At 56.1% G+C, this 19,754-nt stretch overlaps 1 protein-coding gene and 1 long non-coding RNA gene across 7 annotated transcripts in view; one reads left to right on the top strand and one right to left on the bottom strand.

Moving 5' to 3' along the window:
• Window positions 1-30: 30 nt before the first annotated feature.
• LOC125962724 (uncharacterized) lies at window positions 31-5,565 on the top strand. Its single transcript, XR_007474369.1, has 2 exons — window positions 31-1,145; window positions 3,447-5,565. It is a non-coding gene; the product is annotated as an uncharacterized LOC125962724 (long non-coding RNA).
• Window positions 2,191-19,754, bottom strand: part of SPIRE2 (spire type actin nucleation factor 2) — a 26,511-nt gene continuing 8,947 nt past the window's right edge. For 2 of the 6 annotated variants that reach the window (XM_033406200.2, XM_049703564.1), the window contains 12 exons: window positions 15,745-16,104; window positions 13,086-13,166; window positions 12,835-12,999; window positions 12,001-12,087; window positions 11,432-11,827; window positions 10,639-10,816; window positions 9,564-9,658; window positions 8,335-8,469; window positions 8,176-8,243; window positions 4,200-4,227; window positions 3,473-3,588; window positions 2,191-3,244 (listed from right to left, as the gene is read on the bottom strand). In XM_033406200.2, the coding sequence (XP_033262091.1) occupies window positions 3,022-3,244; window positions 3,473-3,588; window positions 4,200-4,227; window positions 8,176-8,243; window positions 8,335-8,469; window positions 9,564-9,658; window positions 10,639-10,816; window positions 11,432-11,827; window positions 12,001-12,087; window positions 12,835-12,999; window positions 13,086-13,166; window positions 15,745-16,104 (1,932 nt within the window). In that variant the 3' untranslated portion in view covers window positions 2,191-3,021. Of the gene's footprint in view, window positions 3,245-3,472; window positions 3,635-4,199; window positions 4,228-8,175; window positions 8,244-8,334; window positions 8,470-8,759; window positions 8,815-9,563; window positions 9,659-10,638; window positions 10,817-11,431; window positions 11,828-12,000; window positions 12,088-12,834; window positions 13,000-13,085; window positions 13,167-15,744; window positions 16,105-19,754 lie in introns of those variants that run through there. The other 4 variants (XM_033406205.2, XM_033406204.2, XR_007474365.1 and 1 more) reach the window with 4 other exon arrangements.

Here is a 19,754-nt window from a genome sequence, read left to right on the forward strand (position 1 = left end):
CGCCTCCAGGGGCTGCCGGCGAGGCAGTTCTGTCCTCATTAAAAGTAGGCGCGTCCAAGCCGAGGAGCTTCCCAAAGCTGCGGATCTCGACCCCCCTCCCACGGCAGGCTGAAACCGACCCTTAGGTACGCCCTGGGCGTTTGCTTTTTGTCGTCATTAGTGCGTCCCAGGTGATTTTCCTGTACATCTAGGTGTGGGAATCCGTGGTCTAAGGTGGAGGCTCGCCACCCTTACCGTGTGTCGTCATCTCCTGGGGGGATTTTTACAGTGAAGGTCGAGGACTCATCCCTAGAAATTCCAATGTGGGGTTTAGCATTGACATTTTTAAAAAAAGGTCTTCAGGAGTTTAGAGTGTACAGGCAGATTGAGAACCCCTGCTAGGGCAGGATGGTCTGGTGTGGGGAAGGGGCCCTCCCACCCAGACGGAGGAGGGTCGCGGACGACCCTCACTGTGGCGCCAAGCCCTGTCCTGAGTTCTTACCTGGCCGTGGAAGGTAGACGTCCTCACCTTTATAGGTAAAGAAACTGGGACTCAGAGAGTAAGGAAATGGCCCAGGTAGAATATGGGTCTGCCTTTGTGTCTGTGGTTCCAGAGCTGAGATGAGGAAGGCTGCTGGCACAGCCCCAGAAGGGAAGCAGGTGTGTGTGCCAGTGCTCGCACTGCTGGCCTGGCAGCCATACTGGTCACCGGGATCTTGAACTGCTTCACGCTGGCTGGCACGTGGCTGCTGCCTCACACACACACACACACACACACACACACACACACACAATCCAGCCACCAAGCCTCACGCTCAGGACATACAGGATCTCCAGGGCACCATCCTCCTAAAAACTCTGATTGTTCAGGGATCAGGCTAGTTGTTAAATAGATTCTGTGTCACTGCTGTTCCAAGCTGTGACCAGCTTATGCAGGCTTATCGCCTCACCTGTGGATGGAAACGAGGGGAGTGTCACCAGGAGCTGCTTCCTGCCCTGCCGTCTGTTAAGTTGGCAGCCGGGGGGTTGTGAGGGGTGCCTTCCTTGAACAGGCAGCTCTGAACATGAGCCTTTCCCTGGGCTCCCGAAGGCCTGTTCCTCAGCGAGAAGCTTGGTTGTAAACAGTTCTAGAGCGGGCGACCTCCATCTGTCAGGATCTAAATTAGGTGAGTGGAGGCAGGGCTGGGTTCCCTGGGCCAGCACTACAGCTTTCTGCGCCTGGGGTCGGCGGGAGGTGAGCCCCAGCAGCCAGGACAGCAGGACCCTCCCTCCTGACCTCACCCTGGAGCCATGTGGGCCCTCCTGGCTTAGCCCAGCTGCCCCAGAATGGGGTTTATTCTGTTTTCTGATGGGCTTTCATTTCAAGGTGTTCCTGTGAGGATTAGAACCTGGGTCTCCCCCTATTGGGAGCATGGCCCTGCTAGTGTCACCTGCCCTGTTTCCGCACCTGCAGGGTTATCTGCCCTTGGAAGTGCTTTCTCCTTGCTGGTTGTGTGACCGGGGACAATTCTTTACCCTCTCTGTGCCAGTTTTCTCATTTTAAAATGGGGATAACAATACTGCCTGCCCATGAAGTACTCAGAACAAGTGCTGGGAACGGGCTGTTTCTCCTGGCTGCTCTAATTGTTATTGAGGGTCCTGGACCCTAGCTGAAGAAAGCATCTCACCCGTAGGCCCGTTTGTTACAAGTTCTGTCCCTTGGGGCCTCCTCCGGGCCCATATCTGTGTGCCAGGCCTTAGAGCCTGGCATCCGATAGGCCTGGCTGAAGATCCTGGGCAAGCTGTGCATCTGTGGCCAAATTCCCTCACCTCTTTGAGCCTCAGTTTCCTCATCTGTAAGATGGGGGTGACAACAGAAGCCCCCGTCCTTGTGGGCAGAGCACCCGGGTGCTCACCCACACGTTTCCCCCAAACCTGCCGGCCCTGAGGGAACCCTTTGCCTGGAGAACAGGAGTAGAGATGTGGCGGATGAGGCCAAAGGGTCCCCAGGCTGGGAGGTGACAGGCAGCAGGCTGTGCGGCTGTCACACAGACACACACAGCCCTGGTCGGCTGTAGGACCAAGATGGCCAGATCATGGAGTGGGCCTGAGCACGCTTGTGTCATGACGGCACCAGGCGGCAGGTGGCCCCTCAGAGCCCAGTGTCCGCCCTTGGAGCACAGGCCCACCCCTGCAACTGCAGAGCTCTCAGTGCACACCCCGGCCAGGAGTCTGTGAGACCACATTTATTCGGCCAGGAGTGGCCTTGTGTACAATTTACAGAGCTCCTTCCCGTACCAGGACCGCCAGCATCGCCAGGGCCCCCAGGCCAGCACCATCCCCGCACCTCTGAGTGCGGGAGGCCAGCGATACTGGCTGCGTGGTAGATGGCCAGGGTACGGATGTCAGGTGGGGGCCGGGAGTGAGCTTGGCCTTAGACCTTCCACATGGAGGGCTGGGATGCCCAACAGGGGAATCCTAGCCCACTCAGAGGTTTCCCAGGTGCCTCCGCAGCCCACAGCCCTGCTAGGAGAGCACAGGTGCGAGGGGGGTGCTCCAAGCCCCCTGGGGACCAAGGACCCCTGTCCCGGCCTGGACGTCCACCCAGGGAGGGGAAGCTGCCGGAAAAGAAAACGTGCGGGTAGGACCTTCTTCCCCAGAGCCCCTCTGCTGTATGCCCACGTGCCCCCTCTACATCTGAGTGAGAAGACCCGTTCCCATCCGCCCCACCCCCACCCCACCCCCGCTCTGCTCAAGGAATCCTGAGAGGAAACAGCCTCCCCCAGGGAGGGTCCTGGAGTGAGTCTGACCCCAAATGAACTCTGGGGCCAGGAAGCATGAATATAAATATATATGCTGTGTGTATATATTATATAAACGTATCTGTATATGTATATATGTACATGCACGTCACGAGGGCCGGGGGCCGCCATGCCCCAGGACGGGGGCTTCTCCGCCTGGTCCAGGACTAGCCTGGCTCCTCCCCAGAAGCATGGCCACCCGGGCACCCCGAAAAACCTCGGACCGGGCGGCCAGGGGGCCGCGGCCAGGGGGCCACGACCATCACTTGAGGTCGAGTGTCCAGGTGTTCGGGACGTAGAGGGACTGGGTCTGGCGGGCGCGGCGGGGCGTGGTGTTGAGGGCGTCCACACTCCTGCGGCTGGAGCGCACCACGTCCGCCACGAAGCCGGTGCAGTCGCTGCAGACGTCCTTCAGGACGCAGCCGTGGGTGTAGATGTGCGGGAACTCCTCCTCCACGCTCCGCCAGTGGGGCCCCTGCAGGGGTCTGGGGCAGGACGGGGCCGTAAGGGGTCCTCCCGAGTCTCCACATCCCCCCGCGCCCACATCAGGCAGAGCAAAGTCCATCCCGCAGCAGCTCTTCCTTGGGAGGAATTTGGGTCCTGGGCTCTGACCTCTCAGCCCCACCCCACCCCAGCACACAGGCCCCCGCCCAGCTTCCAGGTGACTGTGACACCTGCCCACCACAGGGACGTCACCAAGGGCAGGCACGCACTGGAAGGCGTCTCTTCTCTGTGCCAGCGTGACTTTGGCGGTTGACACCCTCTGAGGACTCTCGAAGCCCAGCGTGTACACGGGAATGTGTGCAAACTTCTTAGACGGCATCTTCATCTGCAACACAGAGAGACACTCCAGGCACCCTGGTCCCCCCGAGCAGCTGCCAACACACAAGATGGAGCATTGCGGCCTGTATGTAATCAGCACTTAACACTGACGAGGTGGTCTCTCTACAGCCAAGTGGCAGCATGAAAAGTAAGGGCTTGAAAATAGTGGTGGCAAAAATCCCTGAAACAGATGATTGTTTCTGGGACGAGGTGTAAAGGGGTGACATCCTTCCAAATATTATCCTTTACCTCTGTGCACACCTGCGTGTATGCAGACACCCCAAGCTGCTATAAAATGAGGCTTTCCAAAAACACTCAAGGAATTTGGGGTGTCAGAAGGAGGACTTTTAGAGAAAGAGACGGGTCTCCTGGCACTGGCCTACTAACACAGAATATTTAATTTTTAAAAAAAGGGACCATTTACAAGCGTCTTTAAAAACTGCAGTTTTGGGAAGTGTAGAAGTGGATCGCTCTGGAGGAAGGAGCTGAAGAGGTGAGTAGTGAGCAGGGATCACCCGACAGGAGACAGCAGAGCCTCTGCCCACCCCCGGACAGGCCCGGTCGGGCCGCAGGACACCTGAGATGTGGGCCCTCGCTCTGACCCCAGGTGGTCCTCACCTTTATGCTGCAGGAACTGCAGACAGCTCTGGAGAGAAAAGAAGAGGGTTTGCAGTGTCAGCTGTGAGGGATCCAGCACCCGCCCGGCACACAGGCGAGGCCAGGCTGTCACTGCCTCCCGCTTGACCCCTGGCCACGTCAGTGCTTTACTTTCATTTTACTCCCAAATCTTGCTTTTCTTTTTACTCAGCTCTGCACCCAAAATACTTCTGCCCCTCCTCGCTCTTGCTGGGGAGCATCTGGTCTGGAGTGGAGGGTACCTGACCCCTCTCTCCACAAGCACTGTCAGAGCCAGAGGGCCCTCAAGTGAGATGCCCATCTTTAAGCAGTGATTAACAGTGTTTATTTCCCATACGTGATTTCAAAAGTAAATGCCTTCTTGTTGTAAAAATTCAAACATTAGAGAGAATTTTAATTTAGACACGAGTCCTCTCCTGTAAAGCCCATCCTAGAGACGATCCCTCCTATCAGCAGTTTCCATTCTCCATATCTAAGCATAAATTAACAAAAACATACATTTAAAGTAAAAATACAGTAAATGAAATGGGGTATCATGTGTACTATCGTATAAAGATACACCAGGGCTCTTCTCCACATCAGTACAAATTGTCCAAATTCATTTTTTAAAACAAGGGACCATGCACTCTTGCATGGATGTCCCATAATTAATTCGCCGTCAACAAACCTCTGTATTAGTTTGATTTTATTTTACTGTGGTCAGGAAACATACTTTGTATGATATGAATCCTTCTGCATTTTTGAGACTTGTTTTTTGACCCAGAATAGTCAATTTTGGTGCACGTTCCATGTGCACTTGATAAGAACATACATCGCACTGTTCGGTCTAGTTTCTCTAAATGTCGCTTAGATCAAGTTGGTGGTAGTGTCATGCAAACCTCCTAGACCCTTAGGGTTTCGTATCTCTAACTATAAGCATGGATTTAGCTATTTTTCCTTGCAGTCTGTCAATGTTTTGTTCCATGTATATTGAATCTCTTGCTAGGTGTGGAAAATGTTCAGGATTATTTCCTCCTTTTAGTGTTATGAAATGAACTCCTTTAACTCTGATAATACTCTTTACTCCATAGTCTACTTTGTATCATATTAATATATCAAGTCAAGCTTTCTTTAGACTAATGTTGGTGTGGTGTATCTTTCTCCACCCACCTCCCTCCAACCAGTTTGTGACTTTTATTTAATGTACATGTCTAGGAAATTCCATGGCAGTCCAGTGGTTAGGACTCCATGCTTGGGTTTGCAGGGGGCTTGGGTTTGATCCCTGGTCAGGGAACTAAGATCCTGCAAGCCGTGCAGCGTAGCCAAAAAATAAAATTAAATTAAAAATAAATTACATGTCTTGTAGACAGCAGATTGTCTCGCTTTCTTTATTCAATCCGAGAAACTCTGCCTTTTAATTGGATTGTTTACACCATTTACGTTTAATGTAATTGTTGATATAATTGAGTTTAAGTCTATCATCTTGTGATTTGTTTTCTTTTTGTCCTATTTGTTCTTTGTTCCCTTTTCCTGTTTATGCTTTCTGTATTGAGTGTTTTTTATGATTCCATTTTATCTTCTTTGTTGACATACAAGCCATTCCAGTGGTTGCTTTTGGGCTCATAGGATAGTCTTTAACTTATCACAGTCTTCCTTCAAGTAATATTTTACCATCTCATATAAAAACTTATAACAGCATACTTACAGTCCTCCATCTCTGGTCTTAATGCTACTGTTATATGTTTTTACTTACAGATATGTGATAACCCCCAAAATACATTTTTATTAATTATTTGCATGCCTGGTAATCTTTGATTGGATGATGGACACTGAATTTTACCTTGTTGGGTGCTGGGTATTGGTTTACCTTTTAAAGAGGTATAAGAAGATAATCTTATATGTTAGGAGTTGCTGTTCCTAGTGCTCTTATTGCTTTGTGTACATTCAGGTCTCCATCTGGTGTCACTTTCCATCTACGTGGCAGACCTCATTTAACATTTGTTCCAGTGTGGGTCTGCTGGTGAAGAATTTTTTTGGCTTCTGTATTTCTGGAAATCTTTACTTTTGCCTCTTGCTGGGTACAGAATTCTAGATTGACCGTTTTTTTTTTTCTTCTTCTTTCAGTACCTTAAAGATGTTGTTCCACTGACATCTTGCCTGCAATGTTTTGATGAGGAACCTGCAGTCATCTTTCTCTTTCTCTGTACATAACATGTCTTTATTTGCTGACTGACTTTAGGAATTTCTCTTTATCACCGGTTTTGATCAATTTAATTATTATGTGTCTTGGTGTGATTTTATTCATATTTCTTGTGCTTGGGGTTCACTGAGTTTCTTGTAGGTTTATATTTTTCATCAAATTTGGAACACCTTTTTAGCTGTTATTTCTTCAAATACTTTTTCTGCCCCCACATCTTTGGGAACTTTAATTACACCTATATTAGGCTTCTTAATGTTATCCCACAGCTTGCCAACACATTTTTCATTTTCAAATTATTTTTTCTCTCAGTGTTTTTGTTTTGGGTAATTTTGTTTTGGATAGTTTCTATTGCTAGGTCTTCAAGTTAACTAATCTTTTCTTCTGCACATTCCTCTGAATGTCTAACCTGCTATAAATCATCCAGTGTAATTTTCATCCCAAACATTCCAGCTTTCATGTCTAGAGGTTCGATTTGTCTCTCCTTTACCTTTTCCATGTCTTTAACTTTGGCAGCATATGAAATGCAGTTCAAAACTTCCCTGGTGGTCCAGTGGTTAAGACTCCGCACTTCCACTGCAGGGGGCGCGGGGTTCAATCTCTGGTTGGGGAACTCAGATCCCGCATGCTGTGCGGTGTGGCCAAAAAAACAAAAACAAAAAACCTTCCAATGTCCTTATCTGCTAACCCTAAAATGTGTGTCAGTTCTGGGTGATGTGGGTCATGGGTCATGTTCCCCTGCTTCTTGACATGCCTGGTAATGTTTGATTGGACGCCAGGCGTTTCATCTTGCTGGCTGCTGGATATATTTTTATTCCTATTCTTGAGTTTTGCTCTGGGAAGCCGTCAGGATACTTGGGAATAGTTTGGTCCTTTCTGGTCTTGCTTTTGTGATTTGTTAGTTCTGGAGCAGTGCTCAGTCTAGGGGCACTTATTCCCGCTAGTGAGGCAAGACCTTCCTGTGTATTCCACTCAGCAGCCATGAATCACAACTTTCCACCATGGCTGGTGGGAATAGACACTATTCCTGGTACTGTTCCTTTAAACCCTTAGGACAGGGTCAGTCAACTTTTCCTGTAAAAGCTCAGATAGTCAACATTTTAGGTGTGACTAAATGAATAATAAACAGATGGGTGTGGCTGTGTTCCAATAAAACTTTATTTATAAAATAGGCAGTGGGCCAGATTTAGCTCATGGGCTGGAGTTTGCCAATCTGTGCTTCAAGATGATTCCTTCCAAACCCTCAGTAATTTCCTTGCGTGTATGTGCTGATCAGAACTCTGAACACTCAAGGGGGACCTTCTGCAGGTCTCTTGAGACCTGCTTCCTGGAGGACTCTCTCCAGAGGGGAGAACACTAGCTGCCCGGGTGCCCTCGTTCTCAGCTTTAGCTCCTCCACCCCAGGAGCTGAATAGGCTCCGAGTCCAGAGTTGAGGCCGTCCTAGGATAGAGCTCACCCTGTCTGCTTTCCGTTGGTTGCTTGATACCCGATGTCTTGAGAACCAGTGTTTCATGTCTTTGAGGGGTTTTTTTCTTTCTTTTTGGCTGTTTCATGCGGAAGATGCCTGTCCTGCTTCCTGTTACCCCACCTTGGCTGAAAGTGGGGGCTGCTCAGCCGTTACGATTAGATAAAAAATTCTGTCCCTTCCTTGCACAACTCACAGTGCCTGACAGATCGTCCTCAGAATCGCAGGAAGCTCTACTAGACAGAAGCCTAGAGGCTTCTTACCCCTCCTTCCCATGTTAATTCACAGCCAAGGTGCATTCAGAAGGCTCACTCACCTCTTGCAAAAGAGACAGGTGGACGGCCAGGAGAACAGTGGGAACTTGGTCCGGCAGCAGCAGCAAATCTGTATGGAAAGGCCTGGTTAGAGCCCAGTTTTGTCCAGAACTCGCCAGGCCCGGTCCTGCCCTCGCCTGCCCCAACCCCGGGCCCCTCACCTTCCCCTTCTTCAGACTGCTGAAGAGCTCCTTATTCTGCAGGAACTTCTCCATCTCGGCCTTCACCAGCACACGGCGCACGTCCATCACCTCCTCCACCGTCAGAGCCAGGCTCTCCACGGGGTGGCTGAACTCCTATGGCAGGAGGCCCGAGGGGCCGGTCTCAGGCTCTCAGGGCGTCTCCTTAAGTTCCCCTCTTCCCGGAGGACCCTGGCACCTCCCTGGCCTTGGTCCACCAAGCCCAGCAGCTCCATAAAACGTCCCGCTCCTCAGCTCGGCCACGCCAGGGAGCCGTACCGCTCCCTGGGACTTCTCTGTGCATGGCTACAGGCAAGGCTTCTCTGACCTGGCCCCGCCCACCCCACCGGCCAGCCCCCAGCCCGTCGATGGCCTCGTTGCACATGTAACCCTTCAGCCCATCCCACCTTCGTCCGCAGTGCTCCCAGACCTGAAGCATCTGCCTCCAACCTTGCTCCCCACCTGCCAACACCAGGCCAGTCAGAGCCAGCCAGAGTCCCAATGCCCACTGCCCTTCCTCCTGGAACCCTCCCCCGCTCCCACCTCCCTCCCAGCGCCAACCATCCACTGCGACTCCGGGTCTGCCAGTCAGGTGGTTGCACCTGTCCACCTCGTCATAAGCGCCCGGCCCTTTGGGCCGCCATGACGAGTACACCCTGTCCTAGCCCCCAGGGGAACAGTCCTGTGTTCTTAGCACAGAACTCCGTCTCTCAAAGCATCAGCAAGGTGCCCTGTGGCCCCCCAGGCACCTCACTGTTCTCATCGCATTTGATAAAATCATGCACCAGGGTTCAGGTCCAAGTGGGGACCGCAAAACGTCAGCCACTGTTAGCTCTTCACAATGAAAAGTCAGACAAAATTCACAGCCAATGAAACGGAGGCGCCGAGAGGGAGCGGCACAGAGTCAAGACCTGAGAAAGTGCTCTCCAGTGTCACCAGGCTGCCTTCCAGGCACAGGGCGATGGGCTTCTCACCTGTCCTGAGCCCCCAGAGGTGGAACTGGGCTGTCCCCTTAGCAAGGCCCCTCTCCGGCCCCGGGGGCCGCAGTACCCAGAAGGTCCAGGGGGCGGCAGCAAAGCCCAACCTGCCCAGGTTGGGTGGCTGGAGCGCGGAGCCCGCACACCACTGAGGGGAGCCCTAACCCCTCCTGAGCCCAGCTGGCACACCAGCCCAACACAGCCACCTTGGACCACCGCGCCTCCGTCACTCACCAGCCACTCGGAGGCCCCAGGCCTGTCCTCGACTGAGCCCAGGTCACTGCGTGGCGGGGAGCTGGGGTCATGCCGGGACTGGACGCTGACAGAACCTGGTAGAAGAGCCGGGGGCTGTCAGGACAACCTGCAGGTGTTCTGGCGTTGGACAGCTGTGCCCAGGGAAGGGGGAGATGGCCCTCCAGGCAGCAGGAGGTGATGGTGCGGTGGTTTCCTGGGGGTGAGGGGTCTAGTAGAGGACACATCACCCACATCGAGGGCCTATGCAGTGCGGCAGGCCAGAGGGGCCCGTATCTGAGCCCCATGATGGGGCCGTGGCAGCCTTGGTCAGCGCCCCTCACCACCCTTTGCCTGGAGACCCAGAGGGGCAGAAAGGGTCGGAGGGGGAAGAGGGGGTCCACCTCCACCATGGGGGGACAGTGAGGTACGGAATGCCTGGCCTGGACCTCTTCACACCAGGAGTGACTCATAGCCACCACATGAGACCATCCCGAGAGGGGCCAGAAAGCAACACAGGGGCTCAAGGTGACCCTGAGGGGAGAGAAGGGCCTGGCCATGCCTGGTGGGAGGCACTGGGCAGGGTGGCAACCCTGTGACCCGGGGCACTTGGTGGGGCCCAGCCTTCACCACGGAGGGGACCAACTAACCCTGCATGGCCAGCAGAACCGTACCGTCCTGCGTGCTGACCGACGGGGAAAGGGCGGGGCTCGTGACAAAACCCAGGGCACTGGTCAGGCTCCAGAGTGGTGTGTGCTACTCTGTGGGCACGTCTCCATTGACAGAAACACTAGAAGGATCTGTCAATCGTCCATCCATCCAGCTTTCTTTCTATACACCAATATGTCAACGGCAATTATCCCTAGGTAATAGAATCATGGGAACTTTTTTTTAAAGTTTTACAATGAGTGTGTATTACTAATTTAATAAAGTTTCGAAAGGTGGGGGATGGCTGCCTGGGGTGATAAATACCCTTCCTGCAGGTGTGAGCTCCCTGTACCCTCTGAAGCCGCTGGGACCGGGCAGGGGCAAAGGGCGCCCGCAGGAGGGTGCCCAGGGAAGGGAGGGCAGCACCCACCTGGCTCCTGGGCGCTGGGCGTCCAGGACTGCACGCTGTCCGCACGCGGCCGAGCCCGTTCCAGGCCTCCAGGGGGCTGTAGGCCAGAGGTCACCTCGCTCCGGAGCTGGGCCAGGTCGTGCTCCGAGAAAGAGCGGTCTCGCCTCAGTGTCACCTCCCCACACGGCGACTCTTCCTCCTGCGAACACGCCAGCCGGCACCTCCCTGACCTCTCTGCCCGCCAGCGCCTCCTGCCGGTCCTTGGACCAAGGTGTCGGGCACAGGGGCCTCCGCTACACACTGCCCAGGCCAGGGGGAGGCGGGTGCCTCAAAAACCACACCCTGGTCTGCGGCTCCTGGAAAGTCCTGGGAGGGCAGGTCTGGGGGGCAGGTGGGGCCCGTGGACGTGGCCACCACCCTGGTCTCTGGGCTCAGAGGGCAGCAGCCAGGATGCAGAGCCCCGCTGGGACATGCTGGCTTTTCACCTCTGAGGGGGGCTGCCCAGCTTCCCAGCCCCAGGAGGACGGAGCACTCTGCTTTAGACCTTTCTGTGCAAAGCCCACAGTGGTCCAAGGCCACCGTCCCAGTGACCCTTCTGAGCCGCCAAGATGGGAAAGGGTCCTGAGCCCGGCCATGCTTGCCCCCAGGGCAGACCCAGCCCCACAGCAGGACACCGGCTTCAAAGCAGGGCGCGCCCCACAGAGCTGGACGCCGGATGGACGCTGGCTATGTCCTTGCCCCCTCCCTCCTCCCCTCCTCCTCCCCCTCCCCCCCCTCCTCCTCAGTCTCTCTTCAGGAACCCGTGGGCTCTGACCTCGGATATGTTCATCTCCTCCATCTCAGCCAATGTGGGCGCCTTGAGCAGGACCCGGGGCCGCTGGCGCTGGGCACTGCTCCCGGCATCCGTGATGGACAGGTTGATGCAGGAAGTGGACTTGACGTCCCCAGAGCAGGCGTTGAGGATGCAGGGCAGAGAGCCGAACCCTGGGGCAGGCAGCAGGTAAGGCAGGACAGGACAGGACGGGTTGGGGGGTGGAGGGGAGGCAAGGGGCAGAGGAGGGGGTGTCCCATGCTCACCCCGCTCACCCCGCCCATCCCAGTGCCTGTCCTCCACGGGGCGCAGCCTGCGTTCCTGCTTGATCTCCTCCAGGATCTTCTCATGCAGCGTTCTCTGTTTCTGGGGTAAGGGGCGAAGCCTTCTCTCTGAGACCTGCAGGGGGTGTGGCAGCGCCAGGTGGGGGCCGACTCCCAAGCTGGGGAGGAACCCTGCATGAGGAATCCGGAGCCCACGGCATCACAAGGTCGGACATGGAGGCCCTGTGTGCTCCTGGGGCAGTGAGCGCCCCAGAACCAACCTTCCAAACGCCCCAAGGGAGCCGGTACCTGCTTCAGCGGAGGCCGGGAGCGGATGAAGTCCAGGATAAGTTCGTGGGCATCCTTCTTCACCCTGGGAGGGATGTCCCCGTTGACCTGTGTGTGGGGTGAGGGCAGCAAGGCTAAGGGCCCACCTGCCAGGGCTGTGGCCTTGAGAGGGGCTCATGCAGCCATGGGCAGCGCCTGGACCTCACTCCAGCCTCCCTCTCAGTGGCTGTGCGGCCGTGGCCTTCAAGGCCTGACCACAGGCTTTCCCTGCATCTCAGATTCTTCATGTGGAAATGGGGGTTAGCGGCACCAGCTCAAAGGGTTGTCATGACGATGAAATTAACTCGCACGTTTAAGATTCTCAGCGATGCTGGCACACAGCAGGGGCTATGTGAGCGTTAAATGCGACAATCCTGCAGCCTCAGCTCCTGCCCCTGGTCCCCTTCTCCCTGCCCTTGTCACACTGTGTCCCTGAAAGGACCATGCACCACGTGACTCCGGGCCACGTCTGCCCCAGTTCAGTGGCCAGCACACCAAGCAGGGGCTCCAGCGAGCAGAGGGGGGCTGAACGTGGACCCCCTTCAACACGGCCTACCATGACCTTGAGAGGCCCACCATGACCTAGAGAGGCCCACCATGACCTTCAGAGGCCCACCATGACCTTGAAGGGCCCACCATGACCTTCAGAGGCCCACCATGACCTTGAAGGGCCCACCATGACCTAGAGAGGCCCACCATGACCTTGAGGGGCCCACCATGACCTTGAGGGGCACACCATGGCCTAGAGAGGCCCACCATGACCTTGAGGGGCCCACCATGACCTTGAGGGGCCCACCATGACCTTGAGGGGCGCACCATGACCTTGCGCAGCTTGTAGTTCCTGGCGCGGATGTCCTGCATCAGCATCTCAAAGGGGGTGAGCTGGAACTCTGTGGGCAGGGAGTTGAACTCCTGCTCCTGCACCTTCTTCAGCTTCACTCCGTGGCGCAGCTCCCGCATGAGCTGGACCCAGAGTCGGGCCTGGGGCCCCGAGAAGATGAAAATGGCCCTTAGCCCCGGGCAGGGCTCCCGGGCTGTGCCCCGGGCCAGCGGGGGCCACGTCTTACCCAGTCCGTGCGCCCCAGGCTGTCGAGCTCCATCAGGGGCTTTTCTGACTGCGGCTCATCCTCCCGAAGCTTCTGCAGCATCTGTAAGTCCAGGAGAAAGGGGAGAAGAGCAGCTGTGGGGATGTGGGCCCTGCTGGCCTGTCTCCCACATGGGCTACTGGTCCACCAGCTACAAAAGGGACAAGTGGGCATTTTGGACAAGGCTTTGGGGCTCAGAAAGATATCTGGGGGAACCAGGCCATCAGCCTTGGAGCCCCACGGGAACACTGGAGTCCCACTGGCTATCTGTGGCCGCATCTCCCAGGCAAGGGCAGGGGAGAAAGCACAACCTCCACGTAGCACCCACACAGTACCTCCTGGCTGCAGTAGAATCTGCCCCCTTCCCTCACTGATCCCCCTCACTGAGGGCTTCAGACCTCAGCTCACAGGGCCCCCGGGCCCCACGCACACCCACCCTCATGGGACACCCTCGGCCGCTTCTCTGCACAGGATCCCATCTGCAGTTATACATCTATCTGCTGCTTTGATTGTTGTCTGAATGGTTGGCTCCATGAGGCCAGAACCACATTTTCTGTTTTTGCTTTTATTTTTTTATCTTAGTGTTTCTGGCTCCTAGCACTGTGTGAGACACGTGCTAGGTCTTAAACATTGGTTGAATGAATAAATGAATCAATAAATGGGTAGTTGGATGGGTGGGTGGACAGCCGAGAGGGTGAGTTACTCAGCAGGCCAAGGCAAACAGTCACAGGGATGGACTTCACGGCCTGGGGAAAATGCTGCCATCACGGTGAGGCCCCAGAAGGATGCCGGGGATCGTGGGGCAGCTGTTCTGTGCTGAGAATCTGGGAAGAAGCTGCTAGGTTCGCTGCCCTGATCTTCGCAGCAGCTGCCGTTCTTCCTCCAATCTTCCTCCCTGGAGAAGCAGCTGCCTTTGGCGCACAGCCTCGCCCTCCCCATCCCCCAAATCAGACAGAACCGGTTACCCTGGCTTTCACCCCAAGCCACTTGCCAAACTGCTTTGGACGCTCTAGAAAACTCTGCCAAGTCTCTGAGAAGCACAAGGTGTGTGATTCTAAAAATAGACCTGCGTGTGACCTGGCGGTCTCTGCAAAGGGCAGGAAGGTGGGTCTCCTGTCGTTCCTGGAGTATCTCTACCTGCCCCCTGAGTAGGCTGTTTCTGCCCCAAATGCCAGCCCAGCTGCGCCCCACCAACAGCCTCCCTCTCACCACCTCCTCCAATTTCCCAGACTTCTCTTGGGTCAACTGCTTGAAGTCTAGAGCTGTTTGCTCCTAAAACAAAGAGCTTTTATTGCTTGGGTAAGGAATTGACCTCAGCAACAGGACAGGTGACAGAAAAGCATTAGGACCATCCACAATGAGAGCACTGGAAGGACATCTCTGAGATGCCGGGGAAGCGTGGGGAGGGAAGAAGGGGGATGGGGCTTCGGAGGCACAGGCTGTGCAGAGGGGCCACCCCCCCTTGGGCTAGGATTGGGCTGTAGATGAGGGCCAAGTGGCTCAAGGAGCATCTGAATTGTCCTGCGCTGGGTCCCAGGCCCATCGATCAAAACAACCCTGAGAGCCTGCTTGAGCTCAGAGCCAGAGGAGCTGCGCAGGAACGCTTCCTGGTCAGAGGAAACGAGAGACACGTGCCCACAAAGGGCCAGGGTGGAATCAGGGACCAGCAGCAGTTAATTCCAAAAATACCTCCCGACCTCTCCAAAAATCTCTGCTTTTTCTCATCTGTGAAATGCTGGTGGAAGGCAGGGGTCCCTGGGGGCTGTGACCCCCATTTCAAGGAAACACCTCAGTTCCTGCCAAGGGAGAGGCTGGGAGAGCTGGGGCGGAGACTGTCACCTCCTGTGACTTTGAGACCACGAAGAAGCAGAGCAGCCCCGGGAGAAGGCCAGCTGGGAGCCGGGTCAGGCCCCCTCTGCTCTGTACTAGCTGTGGCGTGGGGCAAGGACACAGCCTCTCAGAGGCTTTCCAACTGCTCATCCAGAAAAAGAGTGATAACCGCGGAGGGAGGCGGAGGGGAACAGCAGACTGTCACCAGCGGGGCAAACACCTGGGCGAGTGTCCTCTCACTGAACTGCCCACCTCCCCAAAGCTCCAGCACGCTGGCACCTCTGCATGGGTCCTGGGCAGCCCTCTGCACCCTATTTTCGGAAGGAACCATCACCTGGGCAGGTGAGCCGGAGGCAGGAGGCACAGCCCCTTTTGCAGATGCAAACATGGGGATCCGAGAAGTTAATAACTAACTTAGAGGCAACAGGAGTGAGGTCACGGGGCAAAGGTGCCACTTATATAAGTTTCTGAGCCTCAGTTCCCTCCTGTGCAAAACCGCGTACGCAGGAGGTGTGCGGGTTAAGCTAAAACCTACAAAGCGTTCAGGGCACTCTCACACAGAGCGAGCTGCGAGCCGAGGATTTCCACCCCCTGTGGACGGACAGAGGGACACAGGGAAGGAGGCAGGGACTGGGGAGGGACAGCCTGGCCCCGCCCTCCTGGCCCCGCCTCTGCGGGTGGAGGCGCCTTCACGGCCCCACCCCTTGCTCCACCCGCCCCCACGTGCCCCGTCTGCCTCGCCCTCAGCCCCTGCCAGGCGCCCCGAAGTCCTTGGTCCCTACGGCCTGGGCGTCGCCCAGTCTCCACTCACCTCCTTGGCCTCCCGGACCCTGGCGAGGAAGGCGCGCAGCTCCAGCGTCTCCACGAAGAGTGCGCGGCACACGGCCTGGTAGTGGGTCTGAGCGCCCCGGGGCTCGGTCAGGCGCGCGGCGCACAGGCGCATGGCCTGTGTGAACGTGCGCACGGCGCGGGGGCCGCCCTCGGCCTCCTCCTCCTCCTCGGGGGCCCCGTAGCCCTCGTCGGCTGCCCCGCCACCGCCATCGTCGTCGCAGTCGCTGTTGGCCATGAGGTCGATGAGCCGCTCCAGCTGCGGGCTGAGCTCGCGCTCCACGTGCTCCGCCAGCCCCCAGTCCAGCGCGCGGTAGATGGCGAAGCCCAGCGACTGAACCACCTGCGGGACAGGGGCCCGCGGTCACAAACAGGCAGGGAGGGCACACACGAACTGGAGGGGTGCCGGGAGGGGGCCGGCGGCGGGCCGGGGTCCCAGCTGCCGCAGGAGAAGGTCACCACCGCGCGGCTTCTAATGGTGAAATGGAACAGCAGCTGTCCTCCCTGGGGATGCGCCCAGGGTCACCCAAACGGGGAACAGGGTGCTCCCCGTGCAGCACAGCCACTGTGGAAAACCGTGTGGCAAGTTCTTGTAATCCAACACGCTTTTGCCACGGGACTGCAGCTCCTCTCTGGGGAATTGAACCGAGAGAGGAAAAACGTGTATCCACGCTAGTCGTGAGCTGGGCAGCCGTGTGGAGCCCTGACCCCCGTGCACAGCCCAGAGCCAGAACTCCAGCCTGCTGGGCTCCGCATACAAATCTACAGTCCCCAAGGGCAGGCCCACGGCTCCCAGCCGGCATGGGGGGTGGAGGTTGCAGCAGCATAGGAACGTTGGAAAAGGTCTGTGTTCTTGAGTACAGTGTCGCTTACATGGTATACACGTTGGTCAGAACTCACCAAATGTGAGTTACCCCAACGGCTTTGTTTAAAAAAAAAAAGACAGGCAACCTAGTGAAACATTAGCTTTTCATATGCTGTAACAGTATATTTTAAATCAGAAGAGAAAGACTAGCTTATTCGATAAAGTTTGACACTGGAACTCACAAAAAGCAAGATCCCCTCCCTTCAGTATTTTAAGCTGCATGTAAATTTCAGTGTATGTAAATTTAACCTGAAAAAGAAAAACCTAAAAAGTAATTGTACCTGAGGACGGGGAGCAGGGTGGGGTCACCAGGGGGCAGGTGGGGAGGGAAGGGGCGGGGCCCGCAGGGAACAGGTGTGTCCTTAGCTGCGGGGGCCCACCATGCTATTCTGCTGGCTTTGTATATGCTTGAAATTCTTTCTCCATAATAAGTTTTTTTTAATTAATTAATCAATTAATTTTTGGCTGCGTTGGGTCCTTGTTGCTGCGCGCAGGCTTTCTCTAGTTGCGGCGAGTGGGGGCTACTCTTAGTCACGTTGCGCGGGCTTCTCACTGTGCCAGCTTCTCTTGTTGCGGAGCACGGGCTCTAGGCACGCGGGCTTCAGTAGTTGTGGCACATGGGCTCAGTAGTTGTGGCACGTGGGCTCAGTAGTTGTGGCTCGCGAGCTTTAGCTGCTCCACGGCATGTGGGATCTTCCCAGACCAGGGCATGAACCTGTGTCCCCTGCATTGGCAGGCGGACTCTTAACCACTGTGCCAGCAGGGAAGCCCCATAATAAGTTTTTTAAAAAGTGGATTAGCATATTAGAAACATGAGTCCTGCGGTAGAGAGACCTCTCCACTCTGCTTTCAATTTTACTTGGTGGGGAACCCTGTTTTCACAGACTGCCATTAACATCTAGGAAGCCAGGTTCTGTGGAAGACAGTCATCTGTCCCAGTGCCGTGTGCACCCCACAGTGGCCCTGGGACGCGGGTCTGCTCGACAGGGAGGCACCAAGGGGAAAGCAGTTCCACGCCAGCCAGTGGCGCAGCTGAGCCTAAGAAATAAGAATGAGGAAGCTGGCGCAGTGGTTCAGAATCCGCCTGCCGACGCAGGGGACACGGGTTCGAGCCCTGGTCCGGGAAGATCCCACATGCCGCGGAGCAGCTAAGCCCGCGAGCCACAACTACTGAGCCCGCATGCCACAACTACTGAAGTCCGTGTGCCTAGAGCCAGTGCTCCACAACGAGAAGCCACCACAGTGAGAATCATGTGCACTGCAACGAAGAGTAGCTCCCGCTCGCCGCAACTAGAGAAAGCCCGCGCGCAGCAACGAAGACCCAATGCAGCCAAAAATAAATAAATAAATCCTTAAAAAAAAAAAAAAAAGACTAAGGAAGCTGCAACCAGTGTGCACCGCACTTTGTTTTTGTGTTTGAAACTGCTTTCGTGGTTTCCCTTGAGGACAATGATGCAGAAGATACGCACATGCCAAGATGACAACAGCTCTTTGCCACTCAACCTTGCCACAAGCCTTGAGGTAACCTCTGGTTTCACAGGTGGGGCAGAGACACAGAATGGCACAGGATGGCCGCACTGGCCTGGGGGTCGGGTTGGCCTGCAGCCGGTGCCCAGACCTTGTGCCACGGACAGAGCTGCACCCTCACCAGGCACGTGCGGGCCACCTGGCCTCCGGAGCCCTTCTGGCCTCTCCTCTTCTTTCCTGAGATCCTACCCCCCTGGGCCCCAAGGGAGTGGGCTGGAGCAGAGCTGAAGGACAGGCGCGAGTGTCAGTGCTGTGCAGGGGACAGGGCACGAGAACAGGCCTTCCCTGTCCTGCAGAAACGCCTCCGAAGACACCCTGAGCCTGGAGGGGGCCTAGGGGCGTAAGCCTGGCTCGGGACACTGGACGCGTGGGAAGAGCAAGGGCCCAGTGGGAGAAAAGTTCCAGCAAAAGTCAACAACACTCCCAGCCTGGAGATGTCTTATCTCTGCCTCAGGAGGCGAGGGTCAGACCTAGCTCCAAGTCGCACCCTAGAACCATGAGTCAGAGGCCCAAAGGCCGAAGGCCGGCCACATCTGACAGGTGACCGAAGGGCCAGGCCGTGGCTGGTGCAGTCCCTGCGGCAGTGGGATCTCCAGAAAGCGCCTGGATGCCCCTCAGGACCGCTGGGTGGGCGAGGTCCCCACTTTACACAAGTTTCCAGCGGTCCTTTCTTGGCTCAGAGGTGGGGGCCAGGAAGGAGATGGTAGCGGGGAGTGAACTCCACTCCCACCCCCCCGGGGGGACCTCACAGCCCCCGCCAACCACAGGGGTGGCCCTGACTCAGTCTCTCCAAAGGAGGCCACTGTGCCCCATGGGGTGGGGCAGGCAGCAAAGCTCTCCTGCTCCAGGGCAGCACAGCCTGCCGCCCACCCAGCCTCCCCTGGTGGTCCTGGTCGCAGGCCCGTGCGGGCATCACATCAGTGAAAGGGTTAACTCCACTGCAGTCTCTTATCTGATAGCTGCTCCTTAAAAGCTTCTCAGAGGCAAAGACCACCGGCTTCCCCATAAGGAAAAACCTGGGCAGCCAGCCAAGAGCCTCAGAACCCTGAACCCCGCCTGCCCGGGCAGCGTGGGAACCAGGCACCCGCAGGCCCAGTGGGCCAGCCCCAGGGACCGGCCCGAGTAACCGAAGGGCCAGTGTGAGAATCTAGGCAAACCGCACGGGAGACTGCCCTGCCCCACTTCCTCGGGTGGGGCTCTCAGGCTGATTGATGAGGCTCCAGGCAGAACGGTGCAGACTGGACCCCTACATACAGAGTTCCTTGTAAATAGTTTCAAAACTGCTAACAAGAGGCCTCCTTTGGAGCGGGAGGTCGTGAACACAAGTCTACTCGAGGCCTGCGGGCAGCAGGGCAGCCCCGGCAGCAGGAGCCGGCAAGCAGTGAAATCGGTTCTTGGAAACGCGTGGCTGGGCTTTTCCCCCTCAAATTCCAGAAAACTGTATAGCACAGAGTTCACGGCAATCCCACGGGAAAGCCATGCTGTGTAAACAGCAGGGCATCCACCCCAGCCAGAGGGGTATCTTATCACTGACATTATTAAGAATGGCCAGCATGGGGCGATGAGAAAATGTCAGAAAACTTGGGGATGGTTTTATTATT

Source organism: Orcinus orca, chromosome 20 (genome assembly GCF_937001465.1).
Source record: "Orcinus orca chromosome 20, mOrcOrc1.1, whole genome shotgun sequence".
Lineage (NCBI taxonomy): Eukaryota > Metazoa > Chordata > Mammalia > Artiodactyla > Delphinidae > Orcinus > Orcinus orca.